We start from the raw sequence: 21659 nt of genomic DNA, 5'->3' as shown, positions 1-21659 counted from the left end.
CATTTTTAATGCCAAAAAGAAGAATTTTGTACAAAAGAGTTGCATTTTCAACACAAGTGAATGGATTTTCAAAGAAAAGTTAATCTTCAACAAATCAGTTGATTTTGTAACAAAATAATCAAATTTTTAATTAACAAATTAATTTTTAACCAAAAAAAGAAAGAATTTTCAACTAAAATTATGAATCTTCAATACAAAAATAAACTTTTAATAAATTAGTTCAATTTTCAACTAAGAAGTTTAATTTTCAACCTAAAAAGATAATTTTTTAACGAAATATTTAATAGTTGATGGTTCGAAAACAAAAGATTTTAATTAAAAATATAAAACAGTCCGATTTAACCAGTACAAAACAGTTTTTAACCAAATATTTGAATTATCAATTAAAGTAAATTAATTTGCAGTCGTACAGTTGCCTTTTTAAACATAAAATTGTTTTTCTATCATAAAAGACAAATTTTGAACAGAATTCATCAATTTTAAACTAAATAGTTCTATTTCGTATCAGAGTGTTGAATTTGAGAGCTGAAAATACAAATTTTCTGGAAAACAGTGCAATTTTTTGCAGAAAGAAATGAATCTTGAAACCAAAAAGATGAATTTTTGACAAAATCGTTGAATTTTCGAAAAAATGGTTTATTCGAAAACAATAGAAATTGCAATCAAATGTTTGAATTTTCAAGCCAAAAAGACGAATTTGCAACAAAACAGTCGAATTTTAATTATGAATTAAAAGTTTTTAATAAAATTGTTGAGTTTTAAACAAATTAATTTAATTATGAACCAAAAAATAACAATTTTAAACAAAAAGGAGGATACTTAGCCAGAAATTTAATGCTCGACTTTTCAACTGAAATTCGTCAACTTTAAAAACAAATAGTTATATTTGCTTATTGGGTTCGATTAATTTATTTCGTATTTAAGTGGAAATGAGAAAAAGAGGATTAAATAATAGGGAAAAGACTGCAAAGTGTCTAGCGATATTAAAAACCTGGAATTCTTCTTGAATTTTTGTTAAAGCTTAAAAAACCTGAAAATCTCCTTGAATTATTCACGAGAAACTTGAATTTAAATTATTTTTTTTGCTTTTAAAACAGTAATTTTATTGAAATGTTAAAATATTTTTGATTATTTTAGGTTATTTTGAAAGATTTCAAGTAATTTTTAGTTAATTTTATTAGTCTAATGGAATTTTAAAGAATTTGAAAATTTTAGGAAATTTCAAAAGATTCCAAGGAATTATTAACTAATTTTATTAATATGAATGGATTTCAAAGCGTTTAAAATATTTTAGGATAATACATTTTCTAGAATTTCGGAAAATATGAAACGATTTCTCAAATGGTTTTAACATATTTTAAAAGATTTCCGAAGATTTCAATGATTTTCAGGGATTTTAAAGTTCTAAAGGTATTTTAATAAAATATCCAAGATTTTAGGAAATATTATCATAAGATTCCACGGGATTTTTTATATTATTTTAGTGCATTTTAAAGAATTTATTCATGAGTCTTGAAGTATTTGGATTCATCTTTTAAATTCTTCCAAATTCACTCAGTTCTACTCATTTCAATTAATTTTTTCAAGTTTTTGAAATGTCAGAAATTAGAAGGAGTTTAAAGATTTAAAGAGATTTTATTTGTTTTAATTCGCTTTGAATTCTTTTAAATTCTTTGGAATAATCTTGAATTATTTAATTTATTTTAATTCTTCTAAATTCACTCAATTCTGTTCCATTCAATAGATTTTTTTTGAGTTTTAAAAGTTTTTATTTCATTGATCCACAATTCTTTATCCTCATCTTGAATTCATGAGCATTTCGTAAAATTCTTTTTAATTCTCTTCCATTTTTCTAAGCTTGTTTCAAAGTTACTGAATTTAATAATTCTTCTGGTTTATCTGAAATTGATCTAAATTCCTTTTAATTTGACCGAAATTAATTGTCTTTTTTTTTTTAATTTTTGCCAATTCATTTGAATTCTTTGGAATTTAACTTTAATTGTTTTGAGGAAATATTTTACAAATATTTGAAAGTTTTAAAAAAGTTTCACAAATATTTCAAAGATTTAAAAACATCGAATAGGTTTCAAATGATGTAACACACGTTTTAAAGGATTAAAAAGAAATTCAGAATGAGTTCACAAACATTACAAATATTCCAGTGATTTCAAACGAGTAGAAAATATTTCAGAAAGATTTTACAAATGTTTTAAAGAATTTATCATTTTTTAAAATTTCAAAGTTTCCACAGATTTCAAAAAGAGTACAGCACACCAGATTTTAAACACATTTCAAACATTTTAAGCGATTTCAAAAGGTTTCAACACATTTTGAGAAGATTTAAAAAATCACATAAAGATTTCAAGGATTTGGAATAGTTTACAAAAGATTAAAAAACTTCCAAAAAATGTATCGAAGATTACACAGAAATTTTAAGCTTTAACTGAGGTTTTTAATATTTAAACAAATTTCAATGAATTCAAACAAATTTCAATGATTTCAATGATTTTAAAGACTTTACAAAGATTTTAAGATGTTTCTAAAGACAACTTATGCTCCCAAAAAATTAAGAATTTCTTTATTTATGATTCGGCTTTCTTTAAAAATTGTTGGCTCATAAAAAATGAAATAGCTCATTTATACATGTATAAACTTTCATTATTTGATCTAAAAAAGGAGATCTGGGAAAGCTTGATTTCTTGACTTGGAAAACCTGGAATAAACCTTGAATTTTGTTCCGAAGAATTTCTGGACACCCTGTTGAGAATTTTTATTTAATTATTTTCACATTTGGAACACTATTTTTTATCTCTGAAGTGATTCCGAAGCTTGAAATAAATTCTTCGAAGAGCAGGGTGGCCATTTATTTTAAATTTTTGTCTCCCGGTTCTCCTGGTCAATATTCGTGATTTCTCCCGGTTTATGAAAAAATTCACTTTTTTTGCAAAACCGACGGGTTTTTCACATATATTATAAATTTCGGAAGCCGCACACGCCCAAATGGGGCGTTCCTGTTTCTGAATTTTTATTTATTAACATAAAAATATCCAAATTTAAAAATTCATTATTAAACTAATTTTGTAATATAAGGTTTTAAATATTTTTGAAATAATAGTTAATAATGAATAATTTAGAATTGCAGGCTCTTGAAATTTAAAAAAATATGCCAACGATTTTGGACAATTTAAATAGAAAAAGGAGTTGAATTGTATAATTTCTAAGTCGAAGCGCTAAAAATTAAAGAATTGTTATTTGATTTGGAGAATCACGAAATTAGAATGATCCTAGATTAAAAACTTAAAAATATGACAATGTAAAAACGTTAAAAATTGTATATTTGAGATTCAAATTTTGGAAATTGGATAGTTCAAAATTAATAGTAATTGAAATTGTATTCTTTATAATTAAAAGCGTTCAAAATAAATAATTAAAGATTGAAGAATTTTAAATTTGAATAATTTGAATTCAAAGCGATTAAAATTTGACAATTTAATATTGAAAACTAACTTGAATCTTTCAAATTCGAAGCTTTTTATATTTTAGAATTTTAAATTGTCATGGCATAATAAAATTACAAGTTAACACTGAAACTGATTAGAAGACGTTTTCTAAAATGAAAAATGAATTAAATTATTTAAAATAAAAACCTTTTGAATTATATAGTAATTTTAAATGGGAAACGTTAAAAATATAAAAATTCTCCCAAACGTTGAAGCTTAAACGTATGAGAACTTCATTTAAAACTGAACAAAATTTTAGTCACCAAAAAGTGTGTTATTAAAACTTTTTTATACTCAAACATTTTAAAGTTTCAATTATTGCAAGTAAATTAAAATCGCTTGATAATTAATAATTTTCAAATTGCTAATAATACTGTCCAAAATGTAGCCAATTCAATTTTAATTGAAAATTAAAACCTTAAAAAGGAAAAAATTAAAAGTGTAGTGTTGTTAATACAAATTCAGAAATCTAAAATTGTAACTTTTTAGAATGATCGAAAATATCCTTTTACTGTTGCATCAATTTCAGATAGATTAATTTTCATCGTTTTTTATTTTTAACTCAATTTTTATGTTTTTTTTTTCAAAACTTCCTTTAGAATTATCATTCATTCTAGAATTTTTCAAATATAAAATATTTTTCAATTTGAAATTACTTATTTTTTTTAATAAGTATGAAACAACAATATATCGAAATTAAAAAATTCAAACCTCGACAAATCAATCTAAAAATATATTATTAATAAGTATCATATGTAGTATCAAGCGACATTTAAAAGGACTGAATATCCTTTTTTTTTACTAAGAGATGTAATTTTTTCAAATCAAAAGTCACTTTTATTTTCACCATTACAAATTGCAGAATTGTTAATAATGCGAGAAACATTGTAAGTCTCTAAAGTTTCATTATTCTAAACACTTTAAAAATTATATAATTTCTAGTTGTGAATTTTCAAGAATTACAAAATGCGTAAATTATGAAATACGGGAAATCTCCAGATGTGATATTTCTATCCCGGCTCTCTCCCGGTTCTTCCGGGGTGGTGGCCCGCCTGAAGAGGGAAATTTAAAACACGAGGCTAAAAAGGAATAAAAATGAATGACATAATTATTACATTACCTTTAGATGCATGTAATTGTCTAAATATCACATTTTTTTCGTTTCTTAGCGTTAATAGGATTATTTACGGTCGCATTAATCTAGCTCAATAAACAGACTGAAAGTTTTTTCTAATAATAAACTAATTTTTTCCAGTAATTAGTGGCTTGGCGCACTCGCAAGAGCCGAGAATAGTGGATGACATTAAGCGCGTGAGAGTTTGTGACCCCAAATTTGGGAGTCTCTACCCCGATCTCACGGGTATTGAAGCTAGCACAACCGATTCGGAAACTGAATTCACGGTCGGAAGCACCGAACCCGAAACTGCAACTTTAGAGGAACCAACCGAGACTGAAACCGAAACCGAGACTGATTATTACGCTCGGGTATGGGAATTTGGTGTTAATTAAAATTAAATTTTAGCTCAATCTCGAAAATTTTAATTGTAATTAAAATTTTTAAATTAACCCTAATACAAAAAGTAAAAAAATTAATTTATCTCTTTTAATAATTAAATAAAATTTCTTTTACAATACTAAAAATTATTATTGTTATAATTATTTTATTAAAAAAAACGCTCTTTTTGTGAATTTTTTATGAGATTATTGATCAAGATATTGATCTAGGATTTTTAGGCTTAATAAGTGCACTCTTGAAATACATTTAAGGAAATTTTTTATTAATCTTATACACTTTTTATACGCAAAAACGTGAGTCAAACGCAACGTCTCGAAAAGTAGATAGGTCCCGACTTGTTGAGCAAATTTTGGAACTGGGAAATCGGAAACAGAAAAATCAAAAAGTTTTAGATTAAAGATGGCAATGGCTATAGTGGAAAAACGGCGAAAGAAACCACGATTTTTTTAATTTTTTGAACGCCACTTTGTTAATTTTGCACGTATATTTAAAAAAATTATAGGAGACATAGCCATTGTCATACTCAACCTGAATTTTTTTTTTTTCTATTTGAGATGGCTCAGTTTCGAGATTTTTTCAACAAGCGATATGTTTGACTGAAACTTTTGTGTATAAAAAGTGTATAAAATTGATAAAAAATGTTTTTTTTTCAATAATCTCATAAAAAATTAATAAAAATAGCGCTTTTTGGAAGTAGTTACTAGAATGACTCCTTAAAATTATAGAATTTTAGTAAATTTGAGAACATTCCAAAAATCTAGAAGCAATTTAAAATTACTTTTTGTTTTGTTTAGGATGAGGAAACGGAGGCATACAGTGACGAGGAAGATGAAAGTGAAGATGTCGGTAATACAAGTTTTGGAAGAAGCATTTTACAGGCCGTGAGTCAACAATCGCCTCTCAATAAAAAGGTAATTAAAAGTCGACTAAAAGTTCTTTCTCTGACTTAATCAAAAAAGCTTGGTGGATGAAAAGATATCTACAGTAAATGGTGATTACCATCTCTCTGATGATAATAGAGAGTGTCTACCCTATCTGGAAAACCTGGACTTCTCAGGGAATTTTTATGTAGAGTTCTTAAATTCCCGAGAATTTATGTATAGGTTATATAACTGAGAATATGACAAAATTTAGGGGAATTTAAAAGAATTTAGGAATATATGATTTTTAACAATATTTTTAGTGTTCAGGTTTTATCAACGGTTGAATATAAATTATTTTCTAGCTCAGACATATTCAGGAATTTAAAATATGCATGCAAATATGCATACAAAAAAAGTTTTTTCTACTTTAAAAGATAACTCTTTAACAAAATACTGGAATTTTCAACAAAGTGATTGAATTTTTAACATAATAGTTGAATATTCAACCTAAAAAGACAAATTGCCTACCTAAAAGTGTCATAGTTTATATTTTAGCAAAAAAAGAATGAAATTTATACAACAAAAGAAAAGAATCTTAAAACCAGAGAGACGAATTTCCAACAAATAAAGATTTTTCATTCAAAAAATAAATTAAAGCTTATCTAAATTATTGAACGAATTTTTAACTAAAAAATGTCAATGTTAAAAAAATGGAAAAGTTACATTTTCTGTTAAAAAATGAATTATAAACAAACAAAAAAAGAAGTATCTTCTACTAAAAAGTTAAAATTTCAACCAGACATAAGCCTTCTAAAAAGAAAAATTTCATGATGTAGTTTAAATTTGACCCAAGCAGTTTAATTTTCAACAAGATAATTAAACTTGTCACCAACGAGATAACTTTTCAACTTAAAATATAAATCTTTAATAAAAAAAGTAATTTCTTAACAAAGCGATTCTACCAAAAGTTTGAAAAAATTAGTTGAATGCTAAGGCAAAGAAGAATGATTTTTAATCAAAAAGATGCATTTTGATACAAAAAAATGAAATTTATTCTAAAACAGATAAAGCTTTTAATTTAAAAAGATAAATTAAAAAAAAAATAGTGGAATTTTCTGTTGAAAAAGATTTTTGTCGAGTTTTCACGATCAAACTATGAATTTTTTAACAAGAAATAATTATATACCAAAAAAATTGAATTTTTAATGCAAAACGACAAATTTTTAACCAAAACGGATGACTTTTTAACAAAATTGTTGAATTCTCTAACAAATAGTTGAATTTTTATAAAAAAATATGAAATTTATATTAAAGCAGAAGAATTTTTTATTATAAAGAAAGTTGAGTTTTCATCCAAAAAAGATTCCAGTTAACTCAGTAACACCAAAAATTGAATTTTTGTTACAAAAAAATTAGTTTCTACGGAAAAAATGGAATTTTCAATCCAAAAAGACGAATTTTTCTTTAACCAAAAAGGATGAATTTTTAACAAAATAGTTTATTTCTCTTCCAAATAGATGCATTTTTATACAAAAAAGATCAATTTTGTACTAAAACAGATGAATTTGTAATAAAAAACACACTTTTTTATAACTGGAATGTTTATTCAGAAAATATTTCAGTTCATTTTTCAACCCCAAAATATAAATTTTAAACAAAAAGTAAGTTGTTTACGAAATAGTTCAGTAATTAATTAATGAATTAAGCTTAATTTCTAACCAAACAGTTGAATTTTTATCAAAAAGAGATTTAATTTCTGCTAAAACAGTTATTCTTTAAACAATTATTTATGATTATTACTACATATATTTAAAAAAAATATTCTAGAGTGAAATAAACGTATACCTTTTAAAAATTACAGATTTGTTACAGACCAGGTAATTCCATAAAGTCAGGGAATGTCCGGGAAAACATGATAGAGTTAGGGAATTTTCGAAAAACTAAAGTTGAAGTTAATTTTTATTATCATGGTTAAAAATCGCAACCATATGGTTGAAAATTAATCTTTTTTGGTTGAATTAAACTATTTTTGGTATAAAACTAAAATCCTTTTTGATTGAAATATTTAACATCATTTTAGTTTTCAAACCTTTTTTTTGTTCAAAATTTAATTCTTTTGTTGAAAATTATGTTTTCTAGTTTAAAATTAATAGTTTTAACTGAAAATTTAACTCGTACATGTTCGGTTCAAAATTTATCTTTCTAAAATAAAAATTCAAATATTGAATTTAAACTTCCTGTATATTCTTGAAAATTCAAATTTTTGGGAGAATAATTAAGCTTCTTGGTAGCTATATTCTTTTTTTTTTGTTGAAAAATCCTTTTAAAAATCAAATATTTGGTTGCAAATTAATGCACTTTGTACAAAATACGTCTATTTTGGAAGAAAATTCATCTTTTTTGGGGAAAATTGATCTTTTTTGATAGAAATTTAATATTCTTCGTTGAAAATTATACTATTGCGTTGGAAAATGTACTTTGATTTTATTGAAAATTAAGTTTGGGACTGAAAATTTAATTACTCTATTTTTTGTTAAGAATTCATTTCTTTGGTTGAAAAACAAACTATTTGGTTGAAAATTCTTTTTGTTTTTTGTAGATACAAAATTGAACTTTTGGGTTGAAAATTCAACTATTTGGTCAAAGTTCATATTATTATTGAAAATTTATCACTGCGATTAAACATTAATTTATTTGGCTGAAAATTCGTTTCTTTTTAGTTGAAAATTAATTTCTCTAGCGAAAGACGTAACCATTCTATTTTTGCCTGAAAATGCATATTTTTAACATCTTTCTTGGTATAAAATTCATCTTTTGTGTTTAAAATTAAATTATTTTGTTGAGAATTCATTTTTTGGTTACAAATTGATAGTTTTAACTAAAAATTTAATTCTTATATTTTTGGTTAAAAAATCATTTTTTTTAATAAAAAAAATTATTTTGTTGAAAATTAGTTTTTTTTTCTTTTTTGGACATTTATTTTTCTAACATTTTAACTATTTTAAATTTGGTTGTAAATTGATCTCTTTTAGAAGGAAATTCATGTGCTTTGTTGAAAATGAGTATTTTTTGTTTGAAAATTAATCTTCTGGGTTGAAAATTTATTTTTTAGGTTCAAAAGGAACATTTTTTCCATTTTTTTCAGCTCGTAGTTTGAGCGTAATCGCTTTTTCAGAAAAATGGCCATAAAATATTTAATTGAAAAAATAAGTAATAAAAAAATAAAATTTCCCAAAACTATGGGGTGGAATATTGTTTAATCAGAGTGTCTAGTCCAAATTTTAAGCGCGTTTAGTTTTTAGTAAAATAATTACATTTTGAAGAAAATAATTGAATTTATTGATTTCAAATTGAAGATTTCAAATTATTTATGTCTTACGGTCCAATCTCTCAATATATTCTCGTATAGAAAATTTTTTAACTAAAATTATGATTATTTAACTGGAATACTTCAATTTTCAACCAAAATAATTAAATTTTTAGTTCAAAAAATAAAGTTAATAAAATATAAATATTACAAGTTAAAACTGCTGAATTTTCAAATGAAATAGTTGGATTTTCATCTTTCAAGCATGAAAGATTTTAATTTTTAATAAAAAACAATTGAATTCCATGAAAAAGAACGAGTTTTCAACAAAAATACATGAATTTTGAACAAAAACCGATCAATTTGCTAGCAAAAACAGAATAATTCAATGTTCAGTTGAAAAAATCTATTTTAAACCAAATAAAAAAGGATTTTCAACAAAATAATTCAGTATAGTAATATAAAGCTACTTTTGCAAATGAAGAATCATTGTGATTCAATTTAGTATTGCAATTTAAAAAAAATATGTGCACGAGCTCGATAAAATTCCTCGACTCTAAAAAAAATGGCCTCACAGTTCCTGGTTTTTCCAGGTATATATAGTATTCTAAAGAGTTTAAGAACTCGGAGAAATTCTCACGGGCATTTATAATAATTTTGAATTAGAATTAAAAAATCGTATTTTCTATCTTTATTAATAATAATTACATTATTTACATTTCGTGGAAAAATGTATCGTTTCCAATTGGAAACGGCGCTTAATTTAAATGTTAAAAGAAAGCAAAGTAATAGAAAACATATTATTTGCATAAAAAAGACTTGCTACAATATCCTAATTTCTAAATTCTTCTGGATATAGCACCAACCTTACACCCAGAATACCCATTTTAAACACTTTTTAATTAGGTTTTTAAATCAAAAAGATAAATTTTGAACCTAAGAAATGAATTTTTAACTAAAATGATGAATCTTAAATCAAACATATGAATGTTCAACCAATAGTTATTTGAATTTTCAACCCAAAAGATGAATTTTCTACCAAAAAAGATACAGTTTCAATCAATTTTGTATCTACAAAAAACGAAACGAATTTTTATCTAAATAGTTTTTTTGTAACTAGAATGAATTTTTAACTAAGATGATGAACCTTAACTAAAAAAAAAATAATAATTTTCAACTAAGAATATAAAGTTTCTACTAAAAATAAAATACTTACATTTTCAGTTGGTAAAATAAATTTACAAACAAAAAGCAAATTAATTTTTAACAAAATAGTTCAATTCGCAACCAAAGAAAATTATTTTTAACCAAAAAGATGAAGTTTCAACTAATGAGAATACTCTTCTGCCAAAAAAGATTTTTTTGTTGAAATTTTTTTTTCTTAAACATTCGTCTTTATTGATAGAAAAGTAATCTTGTTGGTTGAAATTGCCTCCTTTTTGGCTAATACTGCAATTTTCGTGTTAAAAATGACCTTTTTTGTTGAAAATTCATATTTTTGGGTTTAAAATGCAGCTATTTTACAAAAAAATCATTGCTTACTAATTTAGCTACTTTATTAAAAATTATTTTTTTTTGTTTGCTAAGATTCATCATTTTAATTGAAATTTCATCTCTGGTTGAAAATTAAATTCTTTCGTTGAAAATACATATTTTTTGCAGATAATTACTATGTTTGGTGGAAAGTTCAACTTGTTTTGTAGAAAACTAGCCTTTTTGGTTCAAAGTTAGCCCATTATATTAAAAATTTATTTTCTTGGTTACAGTTTCTTTTTTTTTAGTTGTAAATTAATTTATTTTTTGGAAAATCAAACTATAATCTTAATCTTTCTATTAAATAAATATCTGAGTTTCGAAGAACATGTTTTTTTGACTCATATTTATTTTTCCGATTTACGATTGGACCGTAAGACATAAATAATTTGAAATCTACGATTTCAAATCAATAAATATCAACGGTCGAAAAAAGAAAGAAACTGTAATCAAGAAAATAAATTTTTAATATAATGGGCTAACTTTGAACCAAAAAGGCCAGTTTTCTACAAAACAGTTGAACTTTCCACCGCACATAGTAATTATCTGCCAAAAATATGTATTTTCAACGAAAGAATTTAATTTTCAACCAGAGATGAAATTTCAATTAAGATGATGAATCTTAGCAAACAAAAAAAAGAATTTTTAATAAAGTAGCTAAATTAGTAAGTAATGATTTTTTTGTAAAATAGCTGCATTTTAAACCCAAAAATATGAATTTTCAACAAAAAAGGTCATTTTTAACACAAAAATTGCAGTATTAGCCAAAAAGGAGGCAATTGCAACCAACAAGATTACTTTTCTATCAATAAAGACGAATGTTTAAGGAAAAAAAATTTCAACAAAAAAATCTTTTTTGGCAGAAGAGTATTCTCATTAGTTGAAACTTCATCTTTTTGGTTAAAAATAATTTTCTTTGGTTGTGAATTGAACTATTTTGTTAAAAATTAATTTGCTTTTTGTTTGTAAATTTATTTTACCAACTGAAAATTTAAGTATTTTATTTTTAGTAGAAACTTTATAATCTTAGTTGAAAATTATTTTTTTTTTTTAGTTAAGGTTCATCATTTTAGTTAAAAATTCATTCTAGTTACAAAAAAACTATCTAGATAAAAATTCGTTTCGTTTTTTGTAGATACAAAATTGATTGAAACTGTATCTTTTTTGGTAGAAAATTCAAATAACTATTGGTTGAAAATTCATATGTTTGGTTTAAGATTCATCATTTTAGTTAAAAATTCATTTCTTAGGTTCAAAATTTATCTTTTTGATTTAAAAACCTAATTAAAAAGTGATTAAAATGGGTATTCTGGGTGTAAGGTTGGTTCTATACCCAGAAGAATTTAGAAATTAGGATATTGTAGCAAGTCTTTTTAATGCGAATATGTTTTCTATTACTTTGCTTTCTTTTAACATTTAAATTAAGCGCCTTTTCCAATTGGAAACGATACATTTTTCCACGAAATTTAAATAATGTAATTATTATTAATAAAGATAGAAAATACGATTTTTTAATTCTAATTCAAAATGCTTATAAATGCCCGTGAGAATTTCTCCGAGTTCTTAAACTCTTTAGAATACTATATATACCTGGAAAAACCTGGAACTGTGAGGGCATTTTTTTTAGAGTCGAGCAATTTTATCGAGATCGTGCGCATATTTTTTTTTAAATTGCAGTACTAAATTGAATCACAAAGATTCTTCATTTGCAAAAGTAGCTTTATATTACTATACTGAATTATTTTGTTGAAAATCCTTTCTTATTTGGTTTAAAATAGATTTTTTCAATTGAACATTGAATTATTCTGTTTTTGCTGGCAGATTGATCAGTTTTTGTTGAAAATTCTTTTTTTTTTCATTGAATTCAATTGTTTTTTATTAAAAACAAAAATCTTTCATGCTTGAAAGATGAAAATTCAACTATTTAATTTGAAAATTGAGCAGTTTTAACTTGTAATATTTATATTTTATTAAATTTATTTTTTGAACTAAAAATTTAATTATTTTGGTTGAAAATTCAAGTATTCCAGTTAAATAATCATAATCTTAGTTAAAAAATTTTCTATATGAGAATATATTGAGAATAAAACTACTTGGTTGAAAGTGAAACTAAATTTGGATTTAAAATAAATTTGTTTTTATTTTTGTGGAAAATTATTTTTTTAACTGAAAATTAAACTATTGTATTTTGGGTTGAAAACTGATCTTTTTAGTTAAAAACTTAGCTATTTGTTTGAGAATTCAACTATTTGGTTAAAAATTCACCTATTCTTTTAAAAATCTAAATGTTTGCTCAAACTCTAAGGATATTAAAACGACTTAAATTGATTTTTATATAGTACCCATATTAATTTGACCTAAATATTCACTGAATTTTATATTTAAGAAGAAATAATAAAAGTTTGTTTAGACTATTATTCAGATTCATGGAATTTACGGACAAATTCAAGAAATGATTAATTATGGTTTTGGTATTATTTAATTATTTAATCAATCTCTGGTGCTAATATATTTAAGAATATCTGGTAATGATATTTGTCAAAGCTTTCTAATTTAAACATATTAATTGAATCCCTAGAAATTGAACAAAAAATTATTTACAATAAAATCGCTAAACTGCGTACATATTCCGAGTTTGTTGTAAAAAAAGATAAATATTTGAATGGCTCCATACCATCAAAAATTAAACCTAATAATGCGTGTATTTTAACAGTTCGATTCCTAGTGGACCGAAAAAAATCTTTTTTCCAGAGAAAATCTAATTTTAAAAAATCAATAACTATTTTTTATGATTTATATCAGAGATCAATTTATCTCGGATATGACAGTTCAACATCAGATATTTCTACCTTGGAAGAAATGGACGAATATTTAGACGAATGTCTAGTAATTCCAGACGTACAGGAAGGACCGACTCCTCCGAAAATAAATCGAGGCGGCAAAAGTCCTTCCGCAACTTCCGCGAATTCTAAATACACTCAAGGGTGAGTTTTTAAAAATAAATATACATATTGCCTACTCGAAATAATTAATTACATTGATTTCTTTTCTAAATACGTTTCAGACTCACTTATCGGTCCTCGATAAAACTAAATTCCCCCATAAAAATCAATTCGCCAGCTTCTTCTTCGAGGAAGGATCCTTCTGCGACCGAAGGCGAAAGCTGCCTCCCTTTAATGCACAGCGTCAGTTTTTACAGACGCCAACAATCCCAACCCCCGAAAACTCCCGTTCGTCTAATCTCTAGGATTCCTGACAATAGTGATTCTCCTGGAAGTCGGTCGCCCGTCGACGAAAAGCAAGAAGCTGCTCTCGTGCTGGAAAAAGTCAATCGACTTGTGGAAGAAGTTAGTAAACAAGAAACCACTATCGGCCAAGCTAGTCAAGCTCTGAATTTGTGCAATTCCACGGTTGAATTCAGCGGTTCTCGGGAGCAGGTCGAGGGCGAAAGACTTCTTCTTCTTGCAAGTAAGAATCCTGATTTAAAAAAATTAAAATAATACTAATGATAGAATTTTCTGGGATTTTTTTTGAGGGCGTGGTTCTTTTTTTTCTCTTGATTCCATATTCAATTGAATAGCAATGATTCTTTAGTTATAAAAGTAGCTTTATGAGGGTGCCCGAGAAATCGGGAAATGACCAGGAATTTTTTGAGACCGGCAAATGACAGTGATTTTTTTTAACGGGAATTTTACAATTTTGTAGAAGAAAAATCTGTCCTCGTTCAATTTTAGCAGTTTTTAAATAATTAGTGGAATTGTCATGTTTTTCAATTATGCTATTATTTAGCTTACAATGCGTAATTCAAAATTTTGTTACTTTAAACATTTTCCATTCAAATTTTTTATTTCTAATCTTACACTTTTAATTTAAAGAATTTTTTAATGCCTTCTTAAAGACTTGAACAGATAAAAAATAAAAGCCTTTGATGTTGAAAATTTGGGATAAAAAACATTTTTATTTAATAAATAAATTAAAAGTTTTTAAATTCATCTGTACTTTAAGTAATAAAAAGTGAACAAAAATCACTTGACAAAACGATTTTAAATCAGTTCAAAATTTAAGAATTTTCCGATTTTAACGTTAAAACTTAAACGGTTACAATTTAAGAATCTTAGCCATTAAAGAAATGTGAGGGTGTGACTGAAAGTTTATAAACTATTTTCAACTTAAAAATAACTTCATGATAATATATTCGTAATTAAATGATTTTATTAAATTTAAAATATTGTTTCATTCTAAAATATTCCATTTAAAAAAAAAATTAATTATTGAATATTGATCAATATTTGAATTTGAATTTTAGACAAGTAAATTGAAACCAAATATTTAAAAGTAAAGAATCTTTAACCGAATTGTTTGACATAGAAAACCTGGAATCGTTAAAATTTCGAAGACCCTTTAAACTTGGAACGTTACAATTTTAATTGTTGTATTTGAAAAATGCTTAATTTGTAAGTGAAAATTAAAAATTTTGATGTATAATTTAGAAATGAACATTTGTAGAAAAAGTTTGAGTAATTTTAAGGGATATTTAGAAGTTTTAAAAAGATAAAAAATTATCATGCAAATTTTAGAAAGTTTTCTTAAAATCTTCTAAAATCTTTTTTGAAAGTTTTATTTAAATCTTTGAAAAAAACTTTTAAATATTCTTTTTAAATAATTTTTCTAAATGAAATGTTATTTTTAATTTTCCTAGGAATGTTAAGGAAATGGTTTTATTCTTTTTTCAGTCTTTCACAATTCTTGAAAAGATTCTATTTTTTTTGTTTAAAATCTGCGAAAATCTACATTTTGTTTCATATTAGACTATCATTTCAAGTTTTACATTAAGTTTGAATCTTTTCAAAACTTCTATATATCCCTTAAAATTATTCGAATTTCACCTTCAAATAATAAATGTTCAATTGTTATTTATACATGCAAATTGTAAAGAAATTTTCTAAAATTTTCAGGATTTTCTGAAAATTGTAGAAAAAATTCAATTCATTTTGACAGATATTTAGAATTTCTGAAAAAATTTGAAAAATAATTTTAAATTTAAAACAAATTTAAAACAGCTTATAGATTTCTCAAGATTTTGAAATAAAATTTTGAAGCTTTCCAAGCATGTTTAAACTAGTGAAAAAGAAAAAAAATTTAATTTCTAATTCAAGAAGTGTTCAGTTAAAATTTGTTCAATTTTTCAATATTTGATGTTTTTAGCTTAAAATTCTTTAAAATGATATAATTTTGGAAATTTTTAAGTTCATTGATTGATTTTTTAATTTAGAGCTTTGAAAATGATAACGTGGATTTATATTTTTTTATATAGAAATATTAGTACCTTCAATTTTATACGCGTAAATTATTGAGCATTTGAATACAACATTTTATTACCCCAAGTGGAAAATTGTTTAGCTTTAGCGTTCAATTTTTTTAATTGCATTGACCGTGAAAAATGTTTGCGAACTTGGAAAAAACCGGGAAATGACCGGGAATTTATTTCGTCGATTAAAAGGGCCACCCTGTTTATGTCACTGTATTTAATTATTTTCAAGAAAATTTGTTTTTTGGTTTGAAATTAATTTTTGTTACTAAAAATTGAACAAAGATAAACCGACCATTACTGGGACAGTTAGGACAAGCTAACCCACATAAACACAATTATAAAAGGCGGAATTGGAATTTTTTGTACAAAAACCATTATAATAAGTGACCAAGACATTATTTGATCGATTAAAACAACAAATACATTATTTATTTTATAGTTAATTAATATAAATGGATATTTTTTAAGGTAGTCAGATCGCCCATTAGTGGAACACGAATTTTGGAGCATATCCTTATAATTTATCACAGAATACATGAAAAAGCAAGGAATGTATTGCAATTACCGTTTAATTATTTATTCTAAAAAAGTTGTTCAAAGTAGCAGTTTATTGAAACCTCTAATTCTAACCTCGAGTTTTTCCAACTGCTTAGGTATGTAATTTAATAATAACTTATAAATTAAATTTGTTTAATTTGTTAATATTATCGATTTACTTGCAAATTAAACTGTTTAATAGTAAATTTTTAGTTAGAATTCATTTTAATTCAAGTTAATACATAAATTGAAAAAGTATTGAAACAGTTTAAATTAGTTTTTGGTTACAAATTTTATTATTTGGTTGACAATTTTATTGAGTGAAAAATCAGTTTTGATTAATATTTCAATTTTTTTTTGAAAATTCGTCTTTTTGGTTCGAAAATTTATCATTTTTCTTAAAATTAGAATTTAAATACGATATAATCTCTGCACTGCTACGATTGTTTGTTGTTTTGTGTTACCTTGGTACCCTATCTTGTTTTTTCTCGATTTTTCTTTATATAAACTGTTCTTACTTAATTATGGCGTACTTAGTTTATCAATTCGTACTCTAATCTTTCTAAAACTTTTAATGGTAAATTGAATTTTTGTTGAGAAAAGTGCAACTGTGTTGAATTTATAATTAAAACATTTTTTCTTTAAAATATCAACTATTATATTGTTCGATAAGAATTTATCTTTTTTGGTAGAAAATTATTCTTTTTTATTTTAAAACTCAAGAATATTAAGTTAACTCAAAAAGTTAAATTCTGGTCAAAAAATGTAATAGTTGATATTTTAACCAAAAAAAGATTTTAATTAAATTTTGAAAATCGTCGAATTAATTAAAAAAAAAAAAAAAAACAATTTCCAATCAAACTGCTGAATCCTCAAACTAAACAGATTAATTTTCAACCACAGTTGCATTTTTGCTCAAAAAATATGAAATTTATAATTAAAAACATACATTTTCGAACAAAAAATACGAATTTTCAAGAAAATAGTTCAAATGTTAATCAAAAAGCATTTTTTAGTCAAGAAGTAAAAAAAAAATTTCACCAAACTGTTGATCTCAAGTAAAAAAGATGAGTTATCTTCAAAACAGTTATATTTTTAATTTAAAAATATAAATTTTCAACAGAAAAGTTAATTTACTTAATTTATCTTAAAAAGTGAATGGATAATATTAATCTTATTAATATTTCATATAAATCTATAATATCAATTTTAATGCATACTAATTTGTATTGAAAAATTAAATGTATGAGATACTATACTACATTACTTATCTTAGCAGTTGGAAAATCTTAACAATACAATTCTGTAATAGTTATGCGGAAAGTTTTGAAATACAAAAAAATGGCAAATTTTTTAGAAGTTTATTCACACATTTTGAGGAATATTTCGGATTATTTTTTAACTAAATGTATAACTTGTCAGGACAAAAATAAATAATGGTAACAAATTTAAAAGATCTTTAAAAATAATAGAACATTTTTATTTTTATAATTTATGTTGGAATATAAAACATACTCAGCAATGTTTATTATTGTCCCAGTATTGGACATACTTTTTACATTGGCCCAGTAATGGTCTGTGTACCTTATTTTATTTTTGGTTGAAAATTGATCGTCTTTAGTTAAAAAATAACAGTTTGTTTGCAATGTTTTTTCTCTCTTGACTGACATGTCTTTCTTGGTTGCGAATTTAACTCATGTTCAAAAATAGTCTTTTTTGGTTGAATTCAACTATTTTTGATAAAAAAAATTAATATTTTTAAGTTGAAATATCAACTACTACATTTTTAGTTCAAAAATGTTTTTTCGCTGAAAATGAGTTTTTTACTGTAAATCTATCCATTCCATTTGAAATTTCAACTATTTTATTGAAAACATATATTTTTGGTGTTGGAAAGTAATTTTTTAAACTGAAAATTTAACCCTTTGACTTGAATATTTCATGAATTTTATTAAAAAATCATCTCTTTGACTGAATATTAATTTACTTAAATGAAAATTTGACTATTCAATTCTTGGTTGTAAAATTGTCTATGTTAATTCAAATTCGTTTTTTATTCTTCAAAAGTTAAATGTTCTAGTGAAAGATTCTTCTTTTGGTTTAGAATTGAATTATTCTATAGTTGAAGATTTATAATTTTAGTTGAAAACTTATTAATTTGTCTGAAAATGTAATTATTGGTTTCAAAATTGTTTGTTTTTTTTTCAATTCAGAATTAGTGTTTCTTTAACTGAAAAAGTAACTATTCCAAGGGAATATTCCATCATTTTAGTTAAAAATTCATCAGTTTGGTCCAACGAACATTTTTTTGTTATGGAAATGTAACTATTTCGTTTTTGGTTTACAATTTATATGTTTTAGTTGAAAGTGCATATATTTTGTGAAAAATTTGTCTTTTTTGGTAGAGATGAACCTCATTGTCCTAAAATTCATGATTTTGCTTTCAAATTCGACTATTTCAGTTGAACATTCATCGTTTTAGATGAAAATTCATTACTTTTGTTAAAATTTTGTTGTGTTTGAAATTAAATTTTTAACTGAAAATTTAACTTTCAGTTTTTTGTGCAAAACTGATCCTTTTGGTTTAAAATTCAATTATTGGTATAAAAGTTAAACTATCTGATTGAAAATTTAATATTTCTAATTAACAAGTTAGGAATTTGAAGTTGTTTAAATTAAATTTAATATAGTATTCACATTAATTTTATCTAAATATTCACTGAATTAAAAAAATTTTAAATTGCATTGAAATGAAATGATCAATTTTGTTTTTAGTCTTATTTAAATAATCTATGGTGCTAATATATTTAAGAATATCTTGTAATTTAATTTTGTCAAAGCTTTTTCAATTAAAAATATGAATTGAATCCCTGGAAATTGAAAAAAATTTATTTATAATAAATTCGCGATTGTTTGAGAAAATGCGAAATATTTAAATGACTTCGTACTTTGAAAAATTATACCTGGAAAAAATCTGGAATTGTCAGGGAATTTTTTTCCAGGATTTCAGTAGACACCCTGTAATAATACAAATTCAGGCCTCGGACTTTCCACACTATTGACACTATTTTACACTTTTTTAAAGTGAGGACGACACTATTACTTTACCTTTTTTCGAAAAATATTTTTGAACTTCTTTTTTAATTGCTAAAGTAATATTTTATTAATATTTATTTTTCGTGATTTTATTAATGGGTTATGCTGAAATCAGGAAATAAGATTTTCAGGGGAGGGGTATTACTCTTACTTATGAATTTCAAAAAAAAAAATAGTTCAACGAAGCAGTTGAATTTAAAAAAATATGAATTCGAAATAAAAAATCTAATAATTGGTATTTTAAACAAGAAAATATTTCCTGTTTTTGATAAAAAAAAAGATGAATTGAACCAAGAATGAAGAGTTTCCAACCCCATAGTTGAATCCTCTATCAAAGCGGATTATTTTTTAATACAAAAGATTAACTTTGTATAAAAAGAGATGCATTCTCAGATCAAAAAGACGAATTTTCCGCTAAAACTGATTTTTCAATCAATGACAGAAAAAGGTGTGGTTCAAAATTAAACATTGTCATTGATCAATATTTAGTTTATATGTTTTTCGTTTCCAAACATTTTCAGCTAAATAATTGAATTCTTAAACCCAAAAGTTCAGTTTTTAATAAAAAATGGAGGAGTTAAATTTTCATTGAGAAGGATAATTTTTCAATAAAAAAAAAACAAGTTTTCTATAAAAAAACTTTAATTTTGTACCAAATAGTTTAGTTTTATACCAAATTGTTAAATTTTCAAAGCGAAATAGACGAATCTTCTATAAAAAATGTTGAATTTTCAACAAAAAAGTTAATTTACACTCTATCAGTTAACTTTTTAACAATGTAGTTGCATTATCAGCTAAAAAAATTAATTTTTAACCAAAAAGTACGAATATTCATCATGTTACATAAATTTTAGATTAATTATTTTGAAGAATGGATGTGCCATTAGTTCAAATTTTATTTGATTAATTTTTAATTTATATTTGTTTCGTTTCTAAATTTTTTAAACTAAATAGTTGAATTATTAGCAAAAAATATTAATTTTAACCAAAAATGAAGTAGTTAAGTTTTCGTCGAGTAAAATTAAATTGTCAATAAAAAAGAGTGTTTATAGTCAAAAAGACGAATTTTCTATTAAAGAGTTTAATTTTTAACCCGCTAATATGATTTTTCAACAAAAAAGTTAATTTACAACCAATCAGTTGAATTAAAAAGAAATAAGTTTTAATAAGCTTAATTAAACAAATTGACGATTTTTGAAATAAAATTATGAATCTTCAACCAAACAAATGAAAATTTAAGAAAGTAGTTCAAATTTCAAGCAAGTAATTGGATTTTTAACTTTGAAAGATGAACATTCAACAAAAATTTTAATTTAAAATATAAAACAGTTGGATTTTCGAGCCGAAACTACGAATTTTGTACTAAATAGTTGAATTTAAAACCCTAAAATTCGAATTTTTAACGAAAGGGTTAATTTTCAACCGAAACAGAATAACTTTTAACTAGACAGTTACATTTTTAATAAAAAACAGTCGCAGCGTCTATAGAAAGAGATATATTTTTAAACGAAAAAGATGAATGTTCAACAAAACAGTTGAATTTTCAATATAATAAACATTTTTTAGTCTAGAAAGAAAAAAAATTAAATTGTTGCACTTTTGAATCAAAAGATGAATTTTCTACAAAACGATGAAATTTTCTACCCACTAGTATGACTTTTTAATAAAATTCTTGAATTTTCAACAAAATAATTAAATTTTGAACCAAATAATAAAATTTAACCGAAAAATATCAATTTTTAAACAAGTTTTGAATTTTCAAGCCTAAAAGCCGAATTTTTGATAGAACAGTTGAATTTTCAATCCAAGAATATGAAATTTACAACAAGAAACGTTAATTTACAACCAAACAGTGAAATTTTCAATGAAATAGTTAAATTTGCAGTTAAGAAATGTAATTTAAAAAATATATTGAACTTCAATTATGAATATTCAGCCAAAAAAGTGAAGTTCAAGCAAGGAGTTGACTTTTCGCCCTAAAGAAATTAATTTTCAA

The 21659-nt window shown here is 24.3% G+C and overlaps 1 protein-coding gene across 2 annotated transcripts in view; it reads left to right on the top strand.

Moving 5' to 3' along the window:
- The window catches only part of LOC117171195 (anillin-like), a 72435-nt gene that overhangs the window by 33739 nt on the left and 17037 nt on the right, over positions 1-21659 (top strand). For both annotated transcript variants that reach the window (XM_033358286.1, XM_033358278.1), the window contains exons 9-12: positions 4756-4985; positions 5811-5927; positions 13522-13703; positions 13784-14187. In XM_033358286.1, the coding sequence (XP_033214177.1) occupies positions 4756-4985; positions 5811-5927; positions 13522-13703; positions 13784-14187 (933 nt within the window). The remainder of the gene's footprint in view (positions 1-4755; positions 4986-5810; positions 5928-13521; positions 13704-13783; positions 14188-21659) is intronic.

This window comes from Belonocnema kinseyi, chromosome 1 (assembly GCF_010883055.1).
Source record: "Belonocnema kinseyi isolate 2016_QV_RU_SX_M_011 chromosome 1, B_treatae_v1, whole genome shotgun sequence".
Taxonomy (NCBI): domain Eukaryota; kingdom Metazoa; phylum Arthropoda; class Insecta; order Hymenoptera; family Cynipidae; genus Belonocnema; species Belonocnema kinseyi.
Note: the sequence above shows the minus strand (reverse complement) of the source record. Positions and strands in the feature narration are given on the sequence as shown.